The sequence below is a fragment of the Periplaneta americana genome, chromosome 12, assembly GCF_040183065.1.
Source record: "Periplaneta americana isolate PAMFEO1 chromosome 12, P.americana_PAMFEO1_priV1, whole genome shotgun sequence".
Lineage (NCBI taxonomy): Eukaryota > Metazoa > Arthropoda > Insecta > Blattodea > Blattidae > Periplaneta > Periplaneta americana.
In genome coordinates this window covers 104590520-104611623 of record NC_091128.1, presented here as the reverse complement: position 1 = coordinate 104611623, position 21104 = coordinate 104590520, and the positions used below count along the sequence as shown (strand labels likewise).

Sequence of the window (21104 nt, the reverse complement as noted above, 5' to 3'; positions counted from 1 at the left end):
AAATAAATAAATAAATAAACTGCAGACTGGCACAGCATATTTCAGGGGATGGGTATTCACCAACTATACAGCTTTCACATGATCTCTTTCCCTCATCCCTTCTCTCTTGGCACATACACAAAAAGAGTTGGTGCCTGAAGGATAACATAAACCCTGGTCAGGAGTATGAAAATAATAAGCTAAGTATTAGGGTATTCATCAGCCAAGCAGATAAGGGGAAACGAATGTGTGAAAACAGTTGAATCTGCAGCTTTATTGGTTAGTCATAAAACAGATGTCCAATTTTGAAAACTTGTTCAATTTATTAATACAGCATATTCCGTAAGTTTTAATCTGGTGAAGTGCCATGAGTTCACAAATGCAAGCAGCAGCTGTAGCAGGATCTGTGTGTAGTTGGTCAGCTGTGACTCACAGTATAATGACTATAATGAGCTATGTTCTTTTTCTCATGTTACATAAAGTGTTATTTTATTTCATTTTTTGGCTACCATTTGTATAGCTGTTTTACTTATTACAGTATATGAAGTATAAAGACAATGTATTGTGATGCTACAATAAGTCAATTTTCGCGGAAGTACACATTTTCAGCATCCCTTTTGCCGAAAAAGTGGTGTAGGGCATGTACAGTGAGATCTTGTACATATTGGTTTTATTAAGGAATTATGCACAAGGAGTAATCATTTTAGTAAAAATGGGTCTTTATTAAAAATAAACACATAATCGCAAAGCACTTCAGATCAAGTAAAAAAATGTAATCTGTACTGATGGAAAAACATTTTTCTAAAAAATAAAGAATTATATACATAATTATTACTACTTTTTGTTGCGAATTTAGTAAGTTTTTACCCCTTCTATTCAGATTAGATAAGTGCATTCAAACACTGTTATTGTATGGGAGAGAATAGAGTAAGGAAAAGAGCGAGAGAAGATTCTGCATGCACAATAAAACATCCCTTTACTTCCTGCTAACACATTCTGTTTCTGTTTGTAAAACTTGTGTATATGGTATTATTAATTTGAGAAGAATTACGCCATGTTTAATGCGTGTAGTAATATATTAAAATGAAACTCCTTTATAACGAATTTCTAGGGGACTAATTACTTTTGCCTTAATTGCAGGTTTTTCCTAATGAGATTTTCAGTTTATATATAAGGAAAGAAGGGTGGAGAGTAGAAAAAAAAACACTTTTATCTTATTTAATTACATTATACCCATTAAATTTACTATTAAGAAACATACATTAATTAACAATAAAGTTTCGGAAACAAACATCTAGATATTTGAACAAAATCACAATAATATAATATTTTTAAAATTTACAACTTTTATATGCAAATACACAATATTTTCGCAAGCTTAATTTCAATTGAGATATTGGATACTATTGAACATACACTTGCACACACCTTGTACACGAATTCATCAAAAACATTTTGGATAGGCTCAGAATTTTGCTAAAAGAGATTGTGTATTTGCAAATTCATTAAAATATATTCCTTAAAGTGGGGTTCCTTAAAAATGGAATCAGTTACATTGTTTTTATGATAGTTCTGTCAGGAGTTTTGAAATAATTTATAAAAAAACTGGAGGTTGAACTGTAATATAATAGGTAGTGTATAGCCTACATGAGCATTGAATTTATGATTAGTGGTAGTGTGATGTGCCACTTCTTTCATAAGATACTGTGCTAGAATTATGGTGAAGTATCTCTTCTTATTTACACTTTGAACCCTGTGATAGTATTAGTATACCTCGCATTTAAATTGCCAAGAACCCAACAGTGGTACTAGTATGCCAGCGTCTTCCAGCATATTTCCAAATTTTCAATGTGTTGCCGATTTTAACATGGGATGGCCAATCTGTTATACATGTGATGAGGGCAGTAATGCAGCTTCCAAGGACGAAATTTAATTTTTTTAGAACATTTCGGATTGCATGGTGGGTTTGGTCACTTTCATAAACAGACTGTGTGTTGGCTTTTGGGAATTCGAGTGAATATATCCTGAACCAAATGCACATTTTCCTCTATCCTGGATGACGAGAGACGATCAATTCTACCACTGTCTACTACAGAACTCATGTTTATCAGCTTTGAATGGAAATTTATGATGGTCCTGGTACTCACTGCAGCACGTGGCCTGTACACATTTTGCTACCACTTCTGCACCTGTACCACAGAATGCCACACTTCGCAATGGGAGGCAAGCTGAGCTTGCTCATGTAATGTCAGGCATTACACCATTATGGATTAAATTCTATCACTGTAAGGATCAAACTTAATTTTGTTTCATGCAAATACATTACTATATACAATATGTATAAGCAATTTCCAATAGGTTGTTACTTCTTACTGATCCTACAAAAAAGGTACATGTCGTTTAATGAAGCCCATATAAAATGTAACATTATATAGTGGTAGGATATGATGTAAAATCCACCTTGACAAAATATTAATCAAGACATGGAAGCTAATTTTTTTTATCGACTATTTACCTAATTTGTATCAACTACAAAGTTGTCTATCAGCAGTGGAATTTGTGATGGCGGGATGAGTCTGAGGATTAACAGTGGAACTACCTGACATTCGCCTTACACAGTGGCATAGCCAGACTAATTATTTTGGGTGGGCCAGGGTTTAGAAAGTACCTGACCCATCTCTTAACAATGCCGCTGCCATCAACTCTCTTGAAACTCATTCTTGGAAGTCTTATTTAATAACATGCAAAATTATGATAAACAATCAAGCAAGGCATATCTATACAAACATTTCATAAGCTGAACTGGAGCTGTCGAGATTTCCTAGCAACGAATCTGTCGATAGCTGATGATGGGTGCTTCAACAAATCCCAACTTTTCTCCCTCTCAATGGATAGAATTGCTAGATTACAAAGCTTTGTGCTTTACATGATTGTCGAATTTTTCTTCGTTTCAGAGCTTTGAAAAGTTTTATATCATTGACTTAATGAAGGACGAACATTTACTAATATCCATTCTTGGAGACTGAGGTGCTTCCGATAATGAATTTGCAAGAGCAAGAATGTCGTCTAAAAATACCAAATAAAATAAGGTGTCAAATTTTTCTAATTGATGTAACAATTCAGTAGCCTCCACAGCTTCCTTTTTTTATTGCTGCCAGACAATTTTTTAGGCCCAATCCAACACAGTTAAATTGGTTCCTGAAGAAATGAACGCATTATTTGACTTCTTACTTTAATGCTATCGACTGGAACTATTGCTCTGGATCCATGGTTTAGTTTTAATGTTGAGTATTTTCCATAAAAAACGCAAAAATTCGCATATTTTTTGGGTGGGCCTGGGCCCACCTACTGGCTATGCCACTGGCCTTACATTTGAGAAAAACCCTGGGAAAAAAAAAACCAACCAGGCAATCAGGTCCAAGCTGGATTTGAAACTATGCCCAAATGCTGCCTCAGTTCAAGTCCAACTTGTTACCAACTGAGCCAATCCAGTGGCAGAAGCTCATTCTTGTAGCAAGTATAGATTGCTTTAATCACTATTCTATCTCGTCTTACAACACCATCCCTCCGAATATGCAAGTAAACTATTGAACACAAGTATAGCAAGCCACACAGCACAGTTTATCCAAGCAGAAGTTAAAGCTATCTGAAGAGAGGCTCCAGTATTAATAAATGGACCTCGTTGATAATCCTTTTCTTCATGTGGATAATTGTAATTCACATAATCTTTTCTCTGGTATGGTCTTGTAACAGGTTCTAAATAATCCATGAAATCAAATATTGCACCACAGGAAAGACGAATACTAATTGCAGCTGCCATTTGACCACTTGTTTGACTGTTCTTTGAGAGACCTTTTCTATATTGTGAGCAGGTTGAGTAGTAGCCATCAGTTAAAAATATTGCACAGGTTAAAATTAGAATTCCAATGCAACATACTAAGATTGCCAAAACTGTCCAGCATATCCAACCTGGATTTCCAGCAGCAGCTTTCTTTGAACTTGGTGTTATTACAGCAACTTCGCCTTGTCTGAAAATCACATTTGTTAATGTTAAGGACTTTGTAAATAATAATGAATGTCTTTGTAAAAAGGGGCATTGAACATTAGAAAACCTTCAACACAATTTTGTTGTACATGTCTGAAAAGTCATATTTTGATTACTGAATCTTCAAGTGATGAATGCAATATCTATTTGACACGATTGTTACAACCGGATACTTCAATTTACATTTAAAATTTATGACAACATTTAAATAGAAAATAAGCAAAAATATTAGCTGCCAAAGAGAAATAAATATTTAGTAAAAATAAATTTATAACAGAATGCTCAACTATTTTAATGTATGTTATTTTGTTATTAATAGTTTATCATTGTTTTCGTTGGTCAAAGGGTTACAGTTCTTGTTGTTAGATACAGGTTTCACAGACCCAGTTTGTCACAAAAGTTCTTAGCATGGCTTTCTTTGAAAGTAAAGTGAAATTTTTCAGAATGTGCAGGTACACCTCATTCCTCACTTTAAAAAAAAGTGACTGTAGGTTTAGTTCACACAAGAGTTCGTATGTATCAGGTCACATCAAGATGTTTAGGAATAGAATATTAGTTTGTTTTCACTACTATAGGCACAGTTTAGCCAAAATTTCTATTTATAAATCAACATTTAAGAGCTCTATCTTTTTACTATTCCTTCCAGGATTAAATAGCTTGAACTGTACCATAAGTATAGGTATTTTATTTTACTAGTTTAAGTGAAATTTCTATTTATAAATGAGCACTTAAAGCTCCTTCCTGTAAATATACACTCACTGGCAAAAAAACCGGGTGACCGATACTTTCTCAGGTTTTTTTGTTTTATAATGTAACAACCAGGAAACTCACTATGAAATGACGAAAGCAATGCTTCTAAGCAAATATACTCTTTTTATTATTGTTTTTGTTCCTATTTTCAACACCAAACAGTGGTATCATTAAAACATGTAAAAAATCTGAAAAAGGTATACCAATTTTCTTCTAAATGTTTCATTGGTTTTGTGACCATCCAGGTATTGCTAATAGCAGGTATTGTCTCCCCGTGACTGTATGACTACTACTATTCACCGATTCAACCCTTTAATCAGATTCTGGATGACAGTCTGGTCGATGCTGTACCATTCTTCACTTAGAGCATTTCACAGGTGATGTAAGTTGCTTTGAGGAGGTAGACAACTTCAAATTCACTATCCTATCATGTCCCACACATGTTCTATAAGGTTCATGTCGGGACTTCGTGCTGGCCATGCAATCCTATTCAATCCAATGTCATGAAGGAACTCATCCACGATCATTGTAGCATGAGGATGAGCACTGTCATGCATTAACAGTAACTATATGCCAATTAGCATGATTGCAAACAAAATGTAAACATTGAACATGATAATAGTTTATTGAGTGTTTTCCATCTAAAAAGCTTATCAATTGCTAAGTGAAATGTATTCACTAAAATAAAATTAATAACTTCTTCAAAAGCCAGAATATTAAAATAGCACCAAAAACAAATAATAAGCTAAATAACTTGATTACAAATTCACTTAATAACTCTGATAAATTTTCCAAAAGTAGAATATACAAATTAAACTGCAAAAATTACCCTATGAAATATATAGGACAAACTCGAAGAAATTTTCGCACTCGATATAATGAACATAAATCGATTTTAAGTATAATCGTAGTAAATCCAAATTTGCACTTCATCTCACTGAAACAGGACATGAATTCACAAATATTAATGACTCTCTAATTATAATACAAATCTTAAATAATTTGCTGGTGCTGGTGTAAAGGGGGTTAAGTCAAATTGTAAGGTATGTAAACTTTTCTCCTTTGGTACTGAACAAAACACCTTTGTCACAAAATACAGAGCACATGGATGGAAGCATGATTTGACTCCTTTAACACAAGAGAGAAATAATCGTGGAGGGTTCAAATCTTTACTTATCCTACTTTAGCCAATTCACACTTAACCCCCTTTACACGAACACCCGAGAATTGTTCCAAAATAGAAACCACCGAAGAATACTATATTGCAAAAGAATTTAGTTGAGGAACATGTGTTCTTAACGAACAAATTTCAAATGTACACAATCCTTTGTTGAATTTATTTAAATTTACCAACGTTTACAAACCTCCATAATCAGTTCCTTCCAACCCCCACCCACCGATTATTTCACTCAACCTTCCCTATATGACGTAATACCTTCACACACACTTTGTAAGCCTGCTTGTGTCCATCAGTCTGGCCGCATCATTCAACGATATAACCTCGTAGCTTTCAACACTATGTAAGTTCTGCATGTATATAAAAGTTTTGCAAACTCTTAGGCCCGGTTCACACGAGCAGAATGTCTGCGGAACGGCAGTCGCGTGGCAGTCGCACCATTCTGAGGCAACACGAGCGGATAAAAGACGGACGGAAGGATTTGAGGTGGACAGTCGTCATAGATGCTAATCATCGTGCAGTACTAGTGTACTTCGAAATGCTAAGAATGATAAGAAAAATAAAGATGAAGACATTGAGTACATCCAATAGTCAACAGTCCTTTATTACAAGGAACTTTTCATGTGCTTTTTAACTAGTTGTGCAAGGAGGAATCAATTTATTTTAATTAACTTCAAAATGACATTTCCCAGCTTCGATGAATTTTATTGTATCATACTTTGAAAAATGCCTTCAGAAAGAATATTAACATAATACTGGTTATACCTCCAATAGAATGCTTTCTATAACATTTATGGCAAATTAATGCCAATAGTTGTATGCATTTAACTGTTGAAATGAATAAGTAATAAGTATATTTAATTTCGTATTCACTTTGGAGAAAATATATTACTGTACGTATATTACCGGTACTTCAGTAGAAGGGGATTAGAAGGAATTATCAATAATAAATAGAGTTTACTGGAATGAAATATGTTAAGGTTACCGTTTGTTTTATTTTCAGAAACTGAAATGTTATCAGTGTTATCACTGTTTATTAAAAAGTACATAAATTAATGAAGTAAAATGTAAATGTCATAAATTAAAATAATTTATGTATTATTGTATAGGCTTATGCGAGAAATATTTGACAAGGACTACTTATTAACACGTTTCCTTTCTGTGTCAGAATGTTCCAAGAATGTGAGAAACAGTACACAACAAATTTCATACCATGCTAAATATATTTTGTTTCTGTCCTTGTACTCTTCATTTTGAATGTCCTAAATATATATAGCCTTTTCTCATTCTCGATCACCTCAACATCAATTTTCTCTACATCTGTATCACTCATTGAATACAATCACAATGTGCAATGCACCACTACAAGTTTAAAAAAATTGCAACAGCCATTACTGCAATACACGTGTGATATGTCGACTGTGACTCAAGCAGAAGTTACAGAGGGTTTTTCTCGGGGTACTCCCGTTTCCCTCTATCATTCCACCAACACACTCCACTTTCCTCTCATCTATCCTTTGCAATAGTAAGGAACTGATGCAGGATGGCCAACCTGTCAGCATCAGATTGACGAATGTCACTCAGGTCACCTTGTGGCATCCGTTCCGCTATGGGCGATGCAGCTGGCATGCGGAGACGTTCTGCTGCCGCAGACTTTCCATCCTGTGTGAACTGCTATGTTTAAATTAGTGTGACATAGAAAATGGAGCGGCTGCCGCGCGGCTGCCGTTCCGCAGACATTCCACTCGTGTGAACCGGGGCTTAATTATCAGTAATAACTAAGCATAATAGTAATTCTTTTTCGTTTGAATATTTGCAGTTGCATATGGCCTGGTTGATTTACACAACCTTACAACAATCTTCCTTATGGAAAACTATGTTATTAACTTCAGTTATAAGAGCCAACAATTGTGCCACATAAACAAATAGCTACAAACAATACCATTTGTTATATATTAAATTATTGGAAGCTAATTTCCTTCATTATTTTATTGTTATATTTTAAACAACTTATCAAGTAGCAGTAATTATTTTAAGTATTTATATGTAACTATTTTAATTTTTGACATTGATTGTATTCTTATCCAGTAATGTGTTCATATATTGTTACATTTATACCAAAATAATCTGAAGATGGCAAAACATTTACCGAAAACGTTCATCTATGTAACATTGTCAAACACATCATGCTAATTTAGTGGATACATTTCACTTAGCAATTGATAAGCTTTTTAGACTGCAAACACTAATAAACATTTATATTCTCAGCTTATCGGCACTCATATAATATGCCTATTCAACATGATGTTGTTGAAGAAATTCTGGACCTTTAGCTGTCTTCTGGATTTCAGTCCAGATTCCTCCAGATATCTTCTCACTCACATTAACTTGACTTATTTCCTAAAGGATTCTTCTGGTCACAACAGCTGTGGATCTCTCAATGTATTCAGGACAGTAAAGTCGTGGTCACGAGCCGAAGTTGCTCAGTTTCTCTCTGAACTGAGTCTCCTGGAATAACCTCCTGTCTCTCAAAAGCACTGGTAGGTACATCCTTTGTACAGTCGATTGAGGACTCCCAAGAACTCTAGTCACATAACATTGACACTTTCCATCTTCCATTAATGCGACAACTCTGGTTGAATCGGTAGGACTTGGCAACATTTTTACACAATAAAGTATCGGTAACTCAAATATTGTCACAATAGAGCTTACCAGTCTGTAAAATTCTCCAGTTTAGCTTAAAATGAGCCTAAGAAGTTCAGCTGCAATGTTGCAAGAAAAAAGAACCTCTTTTTCATATCACTATTGGCTATTATGTATTCTTCTTATATTGTAATATATTACGAAATAAGTGAATGAGAAATTAATTACAGTGCATCTAAAATTATTTTCACAAAATTACAAATGACGAAAGTTTAAAGAAAATATAGAAGGCCCAGTTTTTTTGTGGGTGAGTGTATATGAGAAATTGAGCTGTCATTGTTCGAAATTACTTCACATTCTCTAATTATATGATCTTGAGAAATGCGAAGAACGTTTAATGTAGAATTTTGCAACTCAACAAGTACCTTCTTGGTCTTCTTCGAGTAGTTCTGTCCTCTTCATCATCGAACATGCACACTCTGTAACCGTGGTATATAGCCATTACAATGGCAACAATAAATGCTGGGATCGAAGCAAAAGTCGTGAAATAGCATATTGTTATGTCGCCACCACTGAAGTTATGGAATAACTGTATGCCATTTAGAATGCAACCACAGCGGCTGCTGAGGCATGTGTCAAGAATCTCTTCCCAGTGATTCCATGGAACCGCAATACATATTATGGTGGCCAATGATAGACATGCTCCAATACCATATAAGAAGGTAAGTTGTTGTTCTCTTCTGCGAGAACCCATAAGCTGCAAGAAGTCAGAAGTTGTAAATTTAGAATATCCATACATACAGTAAAATTTCAAACTATAACTAGTCCTGTCTTTAGAAAATCATGGTGTTTTCACGCATTTATAATATACAGTATGATACAGAACAGTAATAGTAGTAGTAGTGGTAGTGGTAGTGGTAGTGGTAGTGGCAGTGGCAGTGGCAGTGGCAGTGGTGGCGGTAGCAGCAATGAAACAAGTGTGTTCAGGTTAAAATCCTGGTTGAGACAAGTTACCCAGTTGGAATTTTTTCCGGGGATTTCCCTCACTCAATTGAAGAGGTGAGAATGATATAGTCCTAAGCCACACAGACAAAATTTTACAGGAGAGCGTGTTAAAGATTTAGAGTCCAATGCTATTAGATACGGTATCATAATTTCTGCAGCATATATGTACGCTATCTGTTGAGTAATTTTTGTAAGAGTAGCTTCCCTATACAGTAAAACCTCGATAAGATGCGCCCGCTTATTACGCTATCCCATGTAATACGCTTTTTTTGTCTGGTCCCTGCATATTTCATACATAACACCTTTATAAAATTCCCCGTTTGTTGCGCTCAACTCCCTCATAATACGCTGTTTTTGTGGAATATTTTCGATGTAATTTTCAGCAATGTACTGTAACAGTAATGAAACACCTTGGTCATTGAACTCACTGGTGCTATTAACCTGAAAAGTGTTGGTATTCGACACTTTACCTGCGCATTTAAACCTTCATACTTCATACCTTAGTATACCCCACCCTCTTGTTACGCTCTCTTATTCAACTCCTTATCTGCGTAGTTAAAGCCTACATACAGTTACAATACCTCACCCTCTTGCTAACCCTCTCTCTCAGACAACATTCCTCACTCGGCCGTAATAAAATTCTGGAAATTTTTGCTGGGCAGTTTGTTGTCCTTTTGTGTATTGAAGTGTCTGTGAATGTGATTACAATGAATGTTAAACGAAAAGCCCTTTCTGTGTGGGAAAAATTGGAAATCTTACGAAAGTACGATTAGAACAGTACTCTTACTCAGAAACAACTCTCTGATGCATTAGGAATCCCATCATCGACATTAAGGACGATAATAAAAAATCGCGACTCAATCACTACAGCTGCGACGTCGGGAGGATGTAATCGCAGAAACTGAAGTGTGGTAAACATGAGGACTTGGAGAACACGCACATGGCAAACAACTATAAATGTTTTTTTTTTCGAAAGAATTAAGTACAATACATATTGTAAATGTCTTTGACGTACAGTACAGTAATTACATAATGGAGTAATACTGTATTACCTTTCATGAATCATGTATTTCAATAAAGAAAAATGCTAATAGATACTGTATATAGTCAAAATTAGTATACCCGCTTAATACATGGTCCCGGTTAATATGAGTTTTACACCCGGTCCCTTGAACAGCGTCTTATCGGGGTTTTACTGTATGTGTAAGAAATGAACTCGCACGAAAAACATTTTTGTTAAAACTGTGTCTTTGGACTATCTCATTCTCACCCCTTCGATTGAAAAAAATGGCCGGGTAACTTCTTTCGATGCTGGACCTCAGACTCATTTCCCCATCATTTATTCATATAACATTATCATCATTAGTCATTACCATGGCCTGGGTTAAGTTCACAGTGCAGTTTACTGTATATGTACAAGAACGTGACTATTTGCTGACAAATATTAATTGTAGAGCAGGAGTAATAAGCATAATAAACCTCAGGCTGTGGCGCAAGCCTTCGAGTCCCAGCTTCGTAAAGAAGAGAGAGAAAAATAGTAGTAGTAGTAGCAGTAACAGCAGTAGTGTCTGCCTGGGTGGCGCAGTCGGTATGGTTCTGGCCTTCTGTCCCGAGGTTGCAGGTTCGATCCTGACCCAGGTTGATGGCATTTAAGCGTGGCTTTACTGGCATGTAAAAGAACTCCTGCTGGCCAAAATTCTGGCACGCCGGTAATACTGATATAACCTCGGCAGTTCCGAGTGTAATTAAATAAAAAAAATTTTTTAATTTAATAGTAGTAGAAACAACAGTGGTGGTTGTGGTAGTGGTAGTAGTATTAGTAGTAGTAGTAATAACCTGTATTAATGCATACATATCATAAAATATAACTGCACTTGATTTAAGCCCGTGCAATTGCTGTACAACTTATGGAAAAAAATAACAGTATTATTAGTGTCTAAACCGAAGTGCAAAACATTACTTACTTACTTACTTACTTACTTACTTACTTACTTACTGGCTTTTAAGGAACCCGGAGGTTCATTGCTGCCCTCACATAAACCCGCCATCGGTCCCTATCCTGAGCAAGATTAATCCATTCTCTATCATCATATCCCACCTCCCTCAAATCCATTTTAATATTATCTTCCCATCTACGTCTTGGCTCCCTAAAGGTCTTTTTCCCTCCGGCCTCCCAACTAACACTCCATATGCATTTCTGGATTCGCCCATACGTGCTACATGCAATGCCCATCTCAAACCTCTGGATTTAATGTTCCTAATTATGTCAGGTGAAGAATACAATGCATGCAGTTCTGTGTTGTATAACTTTCTCCATTCTCTTATAACTTCATCCCTCGTAGTCCCAAATATTTTCCTAAGCATCTTATTCTCAAACACCCTTAACGTATGTTCCTCTCTCAAAGTGAGAGTCCAAGTTTCACAACCATAAAGAACAACCGGTAATATAACTGTTTTATAAATTCTAACTTTCAGATTTTTTGACAGCAGACTGGATGATAAAAGCTTCTCAACCGAATAATAACAGGCATTTCCCATATTTATTCTGTGTTTAATTTCCTCCCGAGTATCATTTATATTTGTTACTGTTGCTCCAAGATATTTGAACTTCTCCACCTCTTCAAAAGATAAATTTGCAATTTTTATATTTCCATTTCGTACAATAATCTTGTCACGAGACATAATCATATACTTTGTCTTTTCGGGATTTACTTCCAAACCTATCTCTTTACTTGCTTCCAGTAAAATTTCCATGTTTTCCCTAATCGTTTGTGCATTTTCTCCTAACATATTCACATCATCCGCATAGACAAGCAGCTGATGTAACCCGTTCAATTCCAAACCCTCTCTGTTATCCTGGACTTTCCTAATGGCATACTCTGGGGCAAAGTAAACATTATGAGAAAAAAAATATAAGACATTTTAACTTTACCCAGTCCCCACTCTTGTTTCATTACTCCCCTCACAATGGGGAAATAATCTGAACTCATGAATAATCGAAGTCTTAAGATTTAAACTGAAAAACACAAATTACAGTATTTAAGAGTAATACAATACAACCTCTTTCACGTATTTGTTCCCTTTCAGTTACCGTACTTTCTTTTATACACAGCGTTATTCTGGCAACTAACAAGAAGTCGGATGATTCAGTCTGCAATCCAAGTGTATTCTCTTATCAGTACAGTAACCACACCCACACCTTATGTGTTTCGATATCAGTGTTCAGAGATAAAGCTGAAAGATATTCAATCTTGTAACAAAACGAAACTGGGTTCACGTAAAGTTCAATGGCTGTAAACATGTCAGAATAGAATGCACAACGTAACTATTAACAACAGTAAATTATTAGGAACTTTGTTTTCTGAATCAGCAGTAAATTATTAGGAACACTGCGTTCTGAATAACTTTAATTTAAATATCTGGGTCAGTAGCATACCTTAGGGTTAGCAAGCTGGACTTGAGCTCTGAAGTTACACTCAGGTGTGGGTTTGATCCCCACTTGGACTGATCACCTGATTGGGTTTTCCGATGTTTATCCTGACTGTAAGGTGAATGTCAGGTAATGCCATGCTGAGTCATCGGATTAATCTCACCAAGTATAATTTCGTTATCATTAATTCCACCGACGATAGATCAGTGTGCAGTTGATATAGAGTCATTAAACAACCGATTAAAAGAATTTAAAACTCTGTAGAAAATATTGTATCTTACATTAAGATTGTATTTACACTTATTTCAATGTGTTGATCAAAGAATATAATAATAATAATAATAATAATAATAATAATAATAATAATAATAATAATAATAATAAATGTAGATTTCACATTTCTACCTTGCACTAAAATACATTGGGCCGTATTCATAGACATTTTTAGCGTGGGTTTCCGGTGGATGATCAGCGTTTTTCGTATTCATAAACCAGTGTTAGCGATAGGATATGATTTGAATTCTGTACAAGTAACCAGTCGATAGCCGGGGCTAGCTTAGTAAGCTCGTAGCGCGTGCTGCGAAATGTCTATGAATAGCACCCTAAGTGCCTGTATGAGATAGAATTTTTACTCTGTAGTACCCTGTTTTACTGTTAAATTTAAAAATATCCTGTAACATATTTTGAGAAATATAATTAAATTTTATGTGAGTAGCCTATTCCTGGGATAAATTAACACATACATATTGAATATGACTTGGGAATAGCAGATATCTTACCAACTTGTGACACAGTACTGTCAATGATTTCCATAGCATTATTTAAATTACTGGTCAAAGAATTTTACGCTGTGGTTGTTCGGTATTAATAATATAAATTTGTCTCGTCTTGAATATATATCTTGATTACACAATTTCAACAATTTTATCATTAAAGATTTGATAAATTTGTTACCCGGTACATAGACCTATGGTAGTAATTTACGTTAGTTGTTTAGTCAACTGTCGGGAGACAGATTGAAACCTCATAAGTGACGCAATAAGGTATCATTCAGAGACAACTAACCTGGAACATTTTCTTTTTTTCTCTCATGTACAGAGGAGGGACCCAAACGCTTGCACTGCAGCCTGAGGCTTTTTATGCTTACTGCTCCTATTCTGTGAATGATTGGGTAGCCAAACGGCAATAACTACAAGAAAAGAAATAATTTCTATTTCAAAACTACCCCTTAATAATTCCAAATAATAGATATAATTCCATCTTCCAAAATTCAGTATTCATGAAATAGCTATTAATAAACAAACATCCCCAATCCGGTTAGACAACGCAGTAATTATACCCACATTATAAGATTTAACGTTTTGATAATAAATAACTAAACAGTAAGAAACCAAATCTAAGCCATCCCAGCCCAATAAAATTCTAATCATATACACTCTTGTACAGTAGGCCTACAAGTACAGCATGCTGCACCGTGAACTTAACCTATGCTATTGTATGGATGATGATATATTGTGAATTAATGATGGCGAAATGAGTCCAAGGGCCACCGCCGAAAGTTATTCAGTAATTCTGCTTCAGTTGGTTGAGGGAAAACCCCAGAAAAAACCTCAACCAGGATTTGAATCCGGGCCTACTCATTTTATGGCCAGATGTGCTAAGCCGGGAGATAATGGGATAGGGTGGCCAGTTTCTTTCCCCCTTCATTGTATACATCGCTGACTAGTAACATATTTCACTAATCAGACTTATATATACAAACAATTATTGTTCTTTCTCAAGTACGATGTACTGTCTGATAATGGTTGTACATATCAGCCAGAAACTCAATCAAAGATATTATCAGTACCTTAGCAGTTAATTACTAGATTTCTAGAAATCTGAAGATGGCAGAAATCAAGCCGAAACTAGTCATTAACTAAAATAAATTACTATCATAATTTCAATTAACACAGGAAATTTGTTTATATAACAAATTTACCAAATCTTTAATATAAATTTGTTCTCATATTATTTGATTTTAGTGAGAGAGAGATACAGTAGAACTTCGATTATCCGAACTAATAGAGGGTAGTAAAACTAATGAAAACTAGCAAATATACAAACAATTTAGAAATAAAACCACACAAATGATACGTAACTCCAAACTCTGACACACCCATAGCCTAATCGAGCTCTCCACAAATACACGTCAACTATGGAATAACTTACTACAAATGGGAATAGGACAGAATAAGTCGCCAACGGATCCCCTCAACATTCCTCTAGATGTGCTTAATGACCATTTTACATTCACTTCCACCTCACATCCCAATATTGACCTGAAACAACAAGCCATCAATGAACTTTCAACTGCTCCTATCCCAGATCACGACAAATTTTATTTCACTAATGTCACTGGTCTAGACGTAAAAATAGCACTAGAAAGGACTAAAACTAAAACTCAAGGCACAGATCGCAGTAATACTTTGATGTTAAATTTGATTTTAGATATAATTCTCCCTATCTTGTCTCATATCTTCAATGCTTCCTTCATCTTATATTCATATGTATTAATTCTTTTTTTTTTAAGACAATACTTGTGAACCGGAATCTATTTTCCTGTTTGTCATTATATTCAATCTTTTTATTTTATTATTATTATTATTATTATTATTATTATTATTATTTTATTTTTTTTTTAAGTTAATACTTGTATACCGGTATATATTTTCGGGTACATGCTTTGATCCTGGCTGAGTGGGAGAGAAGGCCTGATGGCCTTAACTCTGCCAGGGAAAATAAAACATTATTATTATTATTATTATTATTATTATTATTATTATTATTATTATTATTATTATCATTATTATTATTATTAGTATGATCCGGATATGCAGGAATCCATATAATTGTATCGGAAATGAAAAGAGCCTAGAAACAACAGTAGTTTAAAAGTGAAAAATGACTATAGGCCTACAGTTTATAATGAACAAAGTTACACATATTCAAGCAAAATAATATTTTAAATGGATTAAAATTATAAGAACTCTTCATATTCCATACAGAACAGAACTTTACTTATGTATGATAGTACAGTACACGAAATAAAAAAAAACCTAACATATGCAAATTTCTTTGAATAAACAATTTCAAACTGTCCTGAAACATGATCAGGATAATTGGCGATCCGGATATTTGGAGTTAGGATAATTGGAATTCTACTGCAGTTTTAAATTTTATTGAATCCATCTGCATGTCTGGCTCCTAAATTTTTGGAAGGGGAGGACTCCCCTCAGCCAGAGTAGAAAAAAATGTTGTAGCTGTCACAACTGTAACGTGTTTTCCATAAAAAAAAAACTGTGTTTACTCTGTAGATTTAGTTTGAGGTTCATAAAAGCACGATAATTTTGTTTATAAATTTAATTCATTAACTTGTAATGTACAAATACATTTTGTCTATAGTACCTATATCATGTCAATATTTCTTGAATTGTTAAATTTACTTATTTTATTTTTATGTATATAAATTATTTTTATTCATAAAATTATAAATTCAAATACTTAGATTGTCTTGACAACTAGGATAAGAAAATATACTTTCGTCTTTATTTCATGACATAAATTTGTCGCATGCACAAATGCATAAGTGCACGCACATACAAATGCACACATTAACACGCACACACACACCCACGCACAAATTTGTGTATGAACAATAAACAATAAACAGTAGTCCGAGATTTTACTGATAAAAATGATCTGACAAGGATAGAAAGAACTGAATAAAAGTTGTTATAGGCAGCCCCGGAATATTTGAAGGTCCACTTGGAAGAAATGATGGGGAAGACGCTCTCTCCCTTACCTTCCTCCCCTTACTGGACACAACCGTGATTGATATGAGAATGCGTTTGAATTTTAGAGTAGCCTATTATTTCATGCAATGTAGCTTTATATAAGGAATTCAAAACAACATTTATGTTTCCATCATTATATTAAATTGATAAGGAGAGTTACTTTCATAGCAACACTAGTAGTTTTAATATATTAGCATAGTACTCTTTCAGGACATTCCACAGGCACATCCCACTGCAGACACTGTAGTGAGTTTGAATCCCTACCTCATGTGCTTGGGAGATGTTCTCAGGGAGAAATCGTAAGAATAAAACAATATAACATCATTCGTTCCCTTCTTGCTGCTCTCCAAAACAAAGGTTTGGAAGTTTACAAAGAAGTTCATTGTTTGCCTGATCGAGATAGCATACAGAGGATTGACATCATCGCCATCAATAGGAAGATATCTGTAGCAGAGATCATCGACCCTACAATATGCTTTGAACAGTCCAAAAAACAACCTAAGGATGTTGATAAAGACCAAAAAAGAAATATACCAGTCAACAATACCCTACTTCTGTAACAAATACAACGTCCAGAGTATCACAGTGACAGGTCTGCTATTGGGGTCCCGAGGAACAGTCTCTAAATTTTTTGTGACGTGGAAAGGGAAATGTAAATTAGGCAAAGATATTTAGAACGAAATTGTCCAAAACATAATTAAATAGGCTACACAGTTGCCATCTTAAAAAATTACCTATATGGTAAATACTCCACATAATTGTTAAAATTATATATTTGTGATTGAAAATCTGTATTTTTATCTTAAATTTTTATCTATATATATTTTTTTCATGTGCTCATTCATGTACAACCATTATTGTAAATTGTGTATTATTCTATGTCTATAAGCCACCAGCGTAGCTCAGTCGGCTAAGGCGCTTGCCTGCCGATTCGGAGTTGTGTTCGGGCACGGGTTCGATTGCCGCTTGAGCTGATTACCTGGTTGGGTCTTTTCCGAGATTTTCCCCAACCATAAGGCAAATGTCAGGTAATCTATGGCGAATCCTCATCTCGCTATCATCAATCTTATCGACGCTAAATAACCTCGTAGTTGATACAGCGTCGTTAAATAACCAAGTAAAAATAATATATATTCTGTGTCTATAGGAAAGCCTTGGAAGGTCAAATAGTAAAAATAAAATAAATAAAAGAATTACAGAAACAATTTTCTCAAGATGTTATTTCTCTCGAGCATTCTATGCAACTACTTCAGCTTAAGCTAAGTAAGCGTGGAACGGAGATTTTGATCTGCATACAATTTTTGCAATATAAGATGAAAGTTTCAGTGTTTTGAGCACAAGCGGGAAAAATGCTCAAGTCGTGAGCAAAAGAGGCCTATAAACCACACAAAACAGATAAGTAAATTATTGCACGGAAATATTACGTTTATGATATTATATTTATAATTAATATATTATGAAATACATGTATATTTAACAAGAGTAATCGTAGTTGATATTTATAAATTCTGTGGGAAGATTAATGAATAATGTTAGATTAGTTATTAATTCCGGTTCCGTTCTTAATGACGTTCCAGGAAGTGGCCATCTTGCTAAGAGGGTCTACTGGGTGTACAATTTACAGTGGATGTTTGGTATACTTATTACAATGAAGAAACGGAGGACATGTAATCAGACTTTAGTATTTAACATAATAAACTGGATTTAAAAAATTGAGTGGTGTGTAGACAAAGTAATAGTACGGTGTTATTAATTTCATAAAGTGAATTCATCCATGTTCCGGAGTATCAGCTGAAATGTCTACAGATTTAAACGTCATGAATTACGAAAATATTGACTGTAGTTCATTGAAAACCTCATTACATTATAGTTGGTAGAAGTATTTTTTTTTCGTACAGTATTATATGTTATATTTGATACCGAGCTCATCTTGCAGAAGTCTTGCCGTATTTGACAGCTTTCTTTTAACATTAAAATATTTAAACATGAAGAAACTTTTTTCTAAAATAGAAACAAAAATTGACAATACAGCCAAAGAACCCAATAGTTACGTAGGGAAGGTGTTTGTTGTTGGAAGAATGACTGTTACAGTTGAAGATGTGTTAGCGGAAGGTTAGTATATTGTTTCTTATATTGTTTATGCATTTGTGTTACAAGTTACCAAACAAGATTTCATAATATGGCATTAGGCTAACATTTATAGATTGATAGGGAAAGTGTCAACACATATTGAGCAGTATGTTATTTCTTTTGCAATTTTATTGGGGTTTACTGCAAATGTGCAAAAATTGAGTTTTTTTATGCCGAAACGACTACCATCATGTGCAAATTAGCAATTGAGTCACGTATTAGGTCCAGATATGTCTATATTTACACACGTTCTGAACCAAAATACCTTGTAGTGAAGGCACTTAAAGTATAAATCATAAAAATACGATTCCTCTTTGCCAAAATTTTCATTAGGTAGGCTATGCAGAAGTCCGTAGAAGAGCATTGGTTTAGCCTATAGGCCTAGAATTTATATTGTAAATATTGGACAGCGTCTGAGGAATGGAACCTTATCAGCTAGCCATATTTAAGATCAAGTCCTAAGATCAAGGAACAAAACTGTAAGAGAATCGGTGACAATATAGATAGCTGGTAGGGAGAAAAGAACGATCCTTCTTGCTCTATAGTGATGGAATACCAGTGGGTGAAAACATAGGATACGCGTTTAAATCATAACTTCTTTATTATTTGTGCAGTGTTTTCAATTCACTTGTATTGAACTGACATTCTTACGCAATGTTTGTCGGTTCCACCTGTGCCTGCCTAACTGTTGCTTTGTGAAAACCCCGAACTAGGACAATTTTCAAAGCATTTTGATGTATCTTTATAATTCCGCAATAGTGTACGCAGTCACATTACTGTACTGTAGAAATGATCATGCAAAAACTTAACATTTTATAAGGTCAAATAACTTAACAGTGCTCATGATAATGACAAATTCTGTCCAGAACCTATCTATGGTAATTAAATTATATTTGGTGCCAGTATTTTAGGAGTAGACCACACAAAAAAAATACAGAGCTGTTCTCTGAATGCTGAGGAAATGAGACTAGAAAAATATTTGTTTCAGAATTAAGTTAAGTGTTCTTGGTATTTATGTATGGCACCTATGTTATGGGTCTAGTATAACGATTTTAGTGGTAGGTAATAATACTGTACTTTACGAATTTCTATAAGTAGGCCTACAGCATTCTGTGCTGTGTTGAAAATTGGTAGGTAAATAATTTATCAGCAGTAAGTCATATAAGTAGCCTATGTAAATTGGCAACAATATGTACATAATGTCAGTTAAACTGTTATACCTAGGCCTACTTAAAAAAAGTGCGAGAATTCCTGTCACTTGGGCCGTTGGCAAATAATTGTTCTGTTACAGATTCTCAGCATGTTTATTTCAGATTAATTCAGATCCTAAATAAGTCTGCCAAACTTGAATACGGGCAAGCATCACTTTACCTAATTCCTAATAATAATACTTAAGATTTGTGACAATTTTAGGGAGGATTTAATGAGGGGTTAGCCAAGTGACATATAACCCTGAGGTCTATGATAAATAGCCTAATTATTAATGGAGAAAAATTCGCTCTGGTGCCGGGGATCGAACCCAGAACCCCAGTTCTACGCACTGGGTCCTGTAACCACTGAGCTACGCCGAAGCTCAATCCACAGTACCGTATTGAATCTTTCTCCTTTGGTACTTTCCCTTAGTGACCTTACTTCATATTTGACATATACAGTGAGTTTAGCTGGGGGACGCTCGGGTTTTCGTCTAGAGCCAGCCCGAGTATCAGTGTGTTGGTTACCGTGAGGAACACATGCACGTTTCCGGCACTTTTAGGCTTACAATTCTACTGTTACAATGCTTAAAATTTACAGTACTTACTAAGCTCACATTCGCCGCTCAAAATGTCTTCCATTTAAGTCACTGCAACACACATTTTACATTTTTTTTTTTTAATGAAATTTCCAGTCACTCTCGCAAGTTCTTGAGCACTGATAGAATTTATTGCATCTCTTATACATATTCTGTTTAAGTTCGTTTATGGAGTGTGGGTTTCTTGCATTCTGTAGGGTCTTAATTTAAGTAATTTTGTCGCTACACGAGCAGAACTTTTACTTATTCCAGTTTCCTGCACGAAATGTCTGAGGGATTTTTGAGGGGTGTTTTTCAATCTTTCACCAATCTCGTCTAAT

At 34.8% G+C, this 21104-nt stretch overlaps 1 protein-coding gene across 1 annotated transcript in view; it reads left to right on the top strand.

The window, feature by feature from the left end:
- Positions 1-18446: 18446 nt before the first annotated feature.
- LOC138710744 (uncharacterized) overlaps positions 18447-21104 on the top strand; it is a 112938-nt gene continuing 110280 nt past the window's right edge. Inside the window, exon 1 of the mRNA XM_069841834.1 lies at positions 18447-18977. Within this exon, the coding sequence (XP_069697935.1) occupies positions 18770-18977 (208 nt within the window). The 5' untranslated portion in view covers positions 18447-18769. The remainder of the gene's footprint in view (positions 18978-21104) is intronic.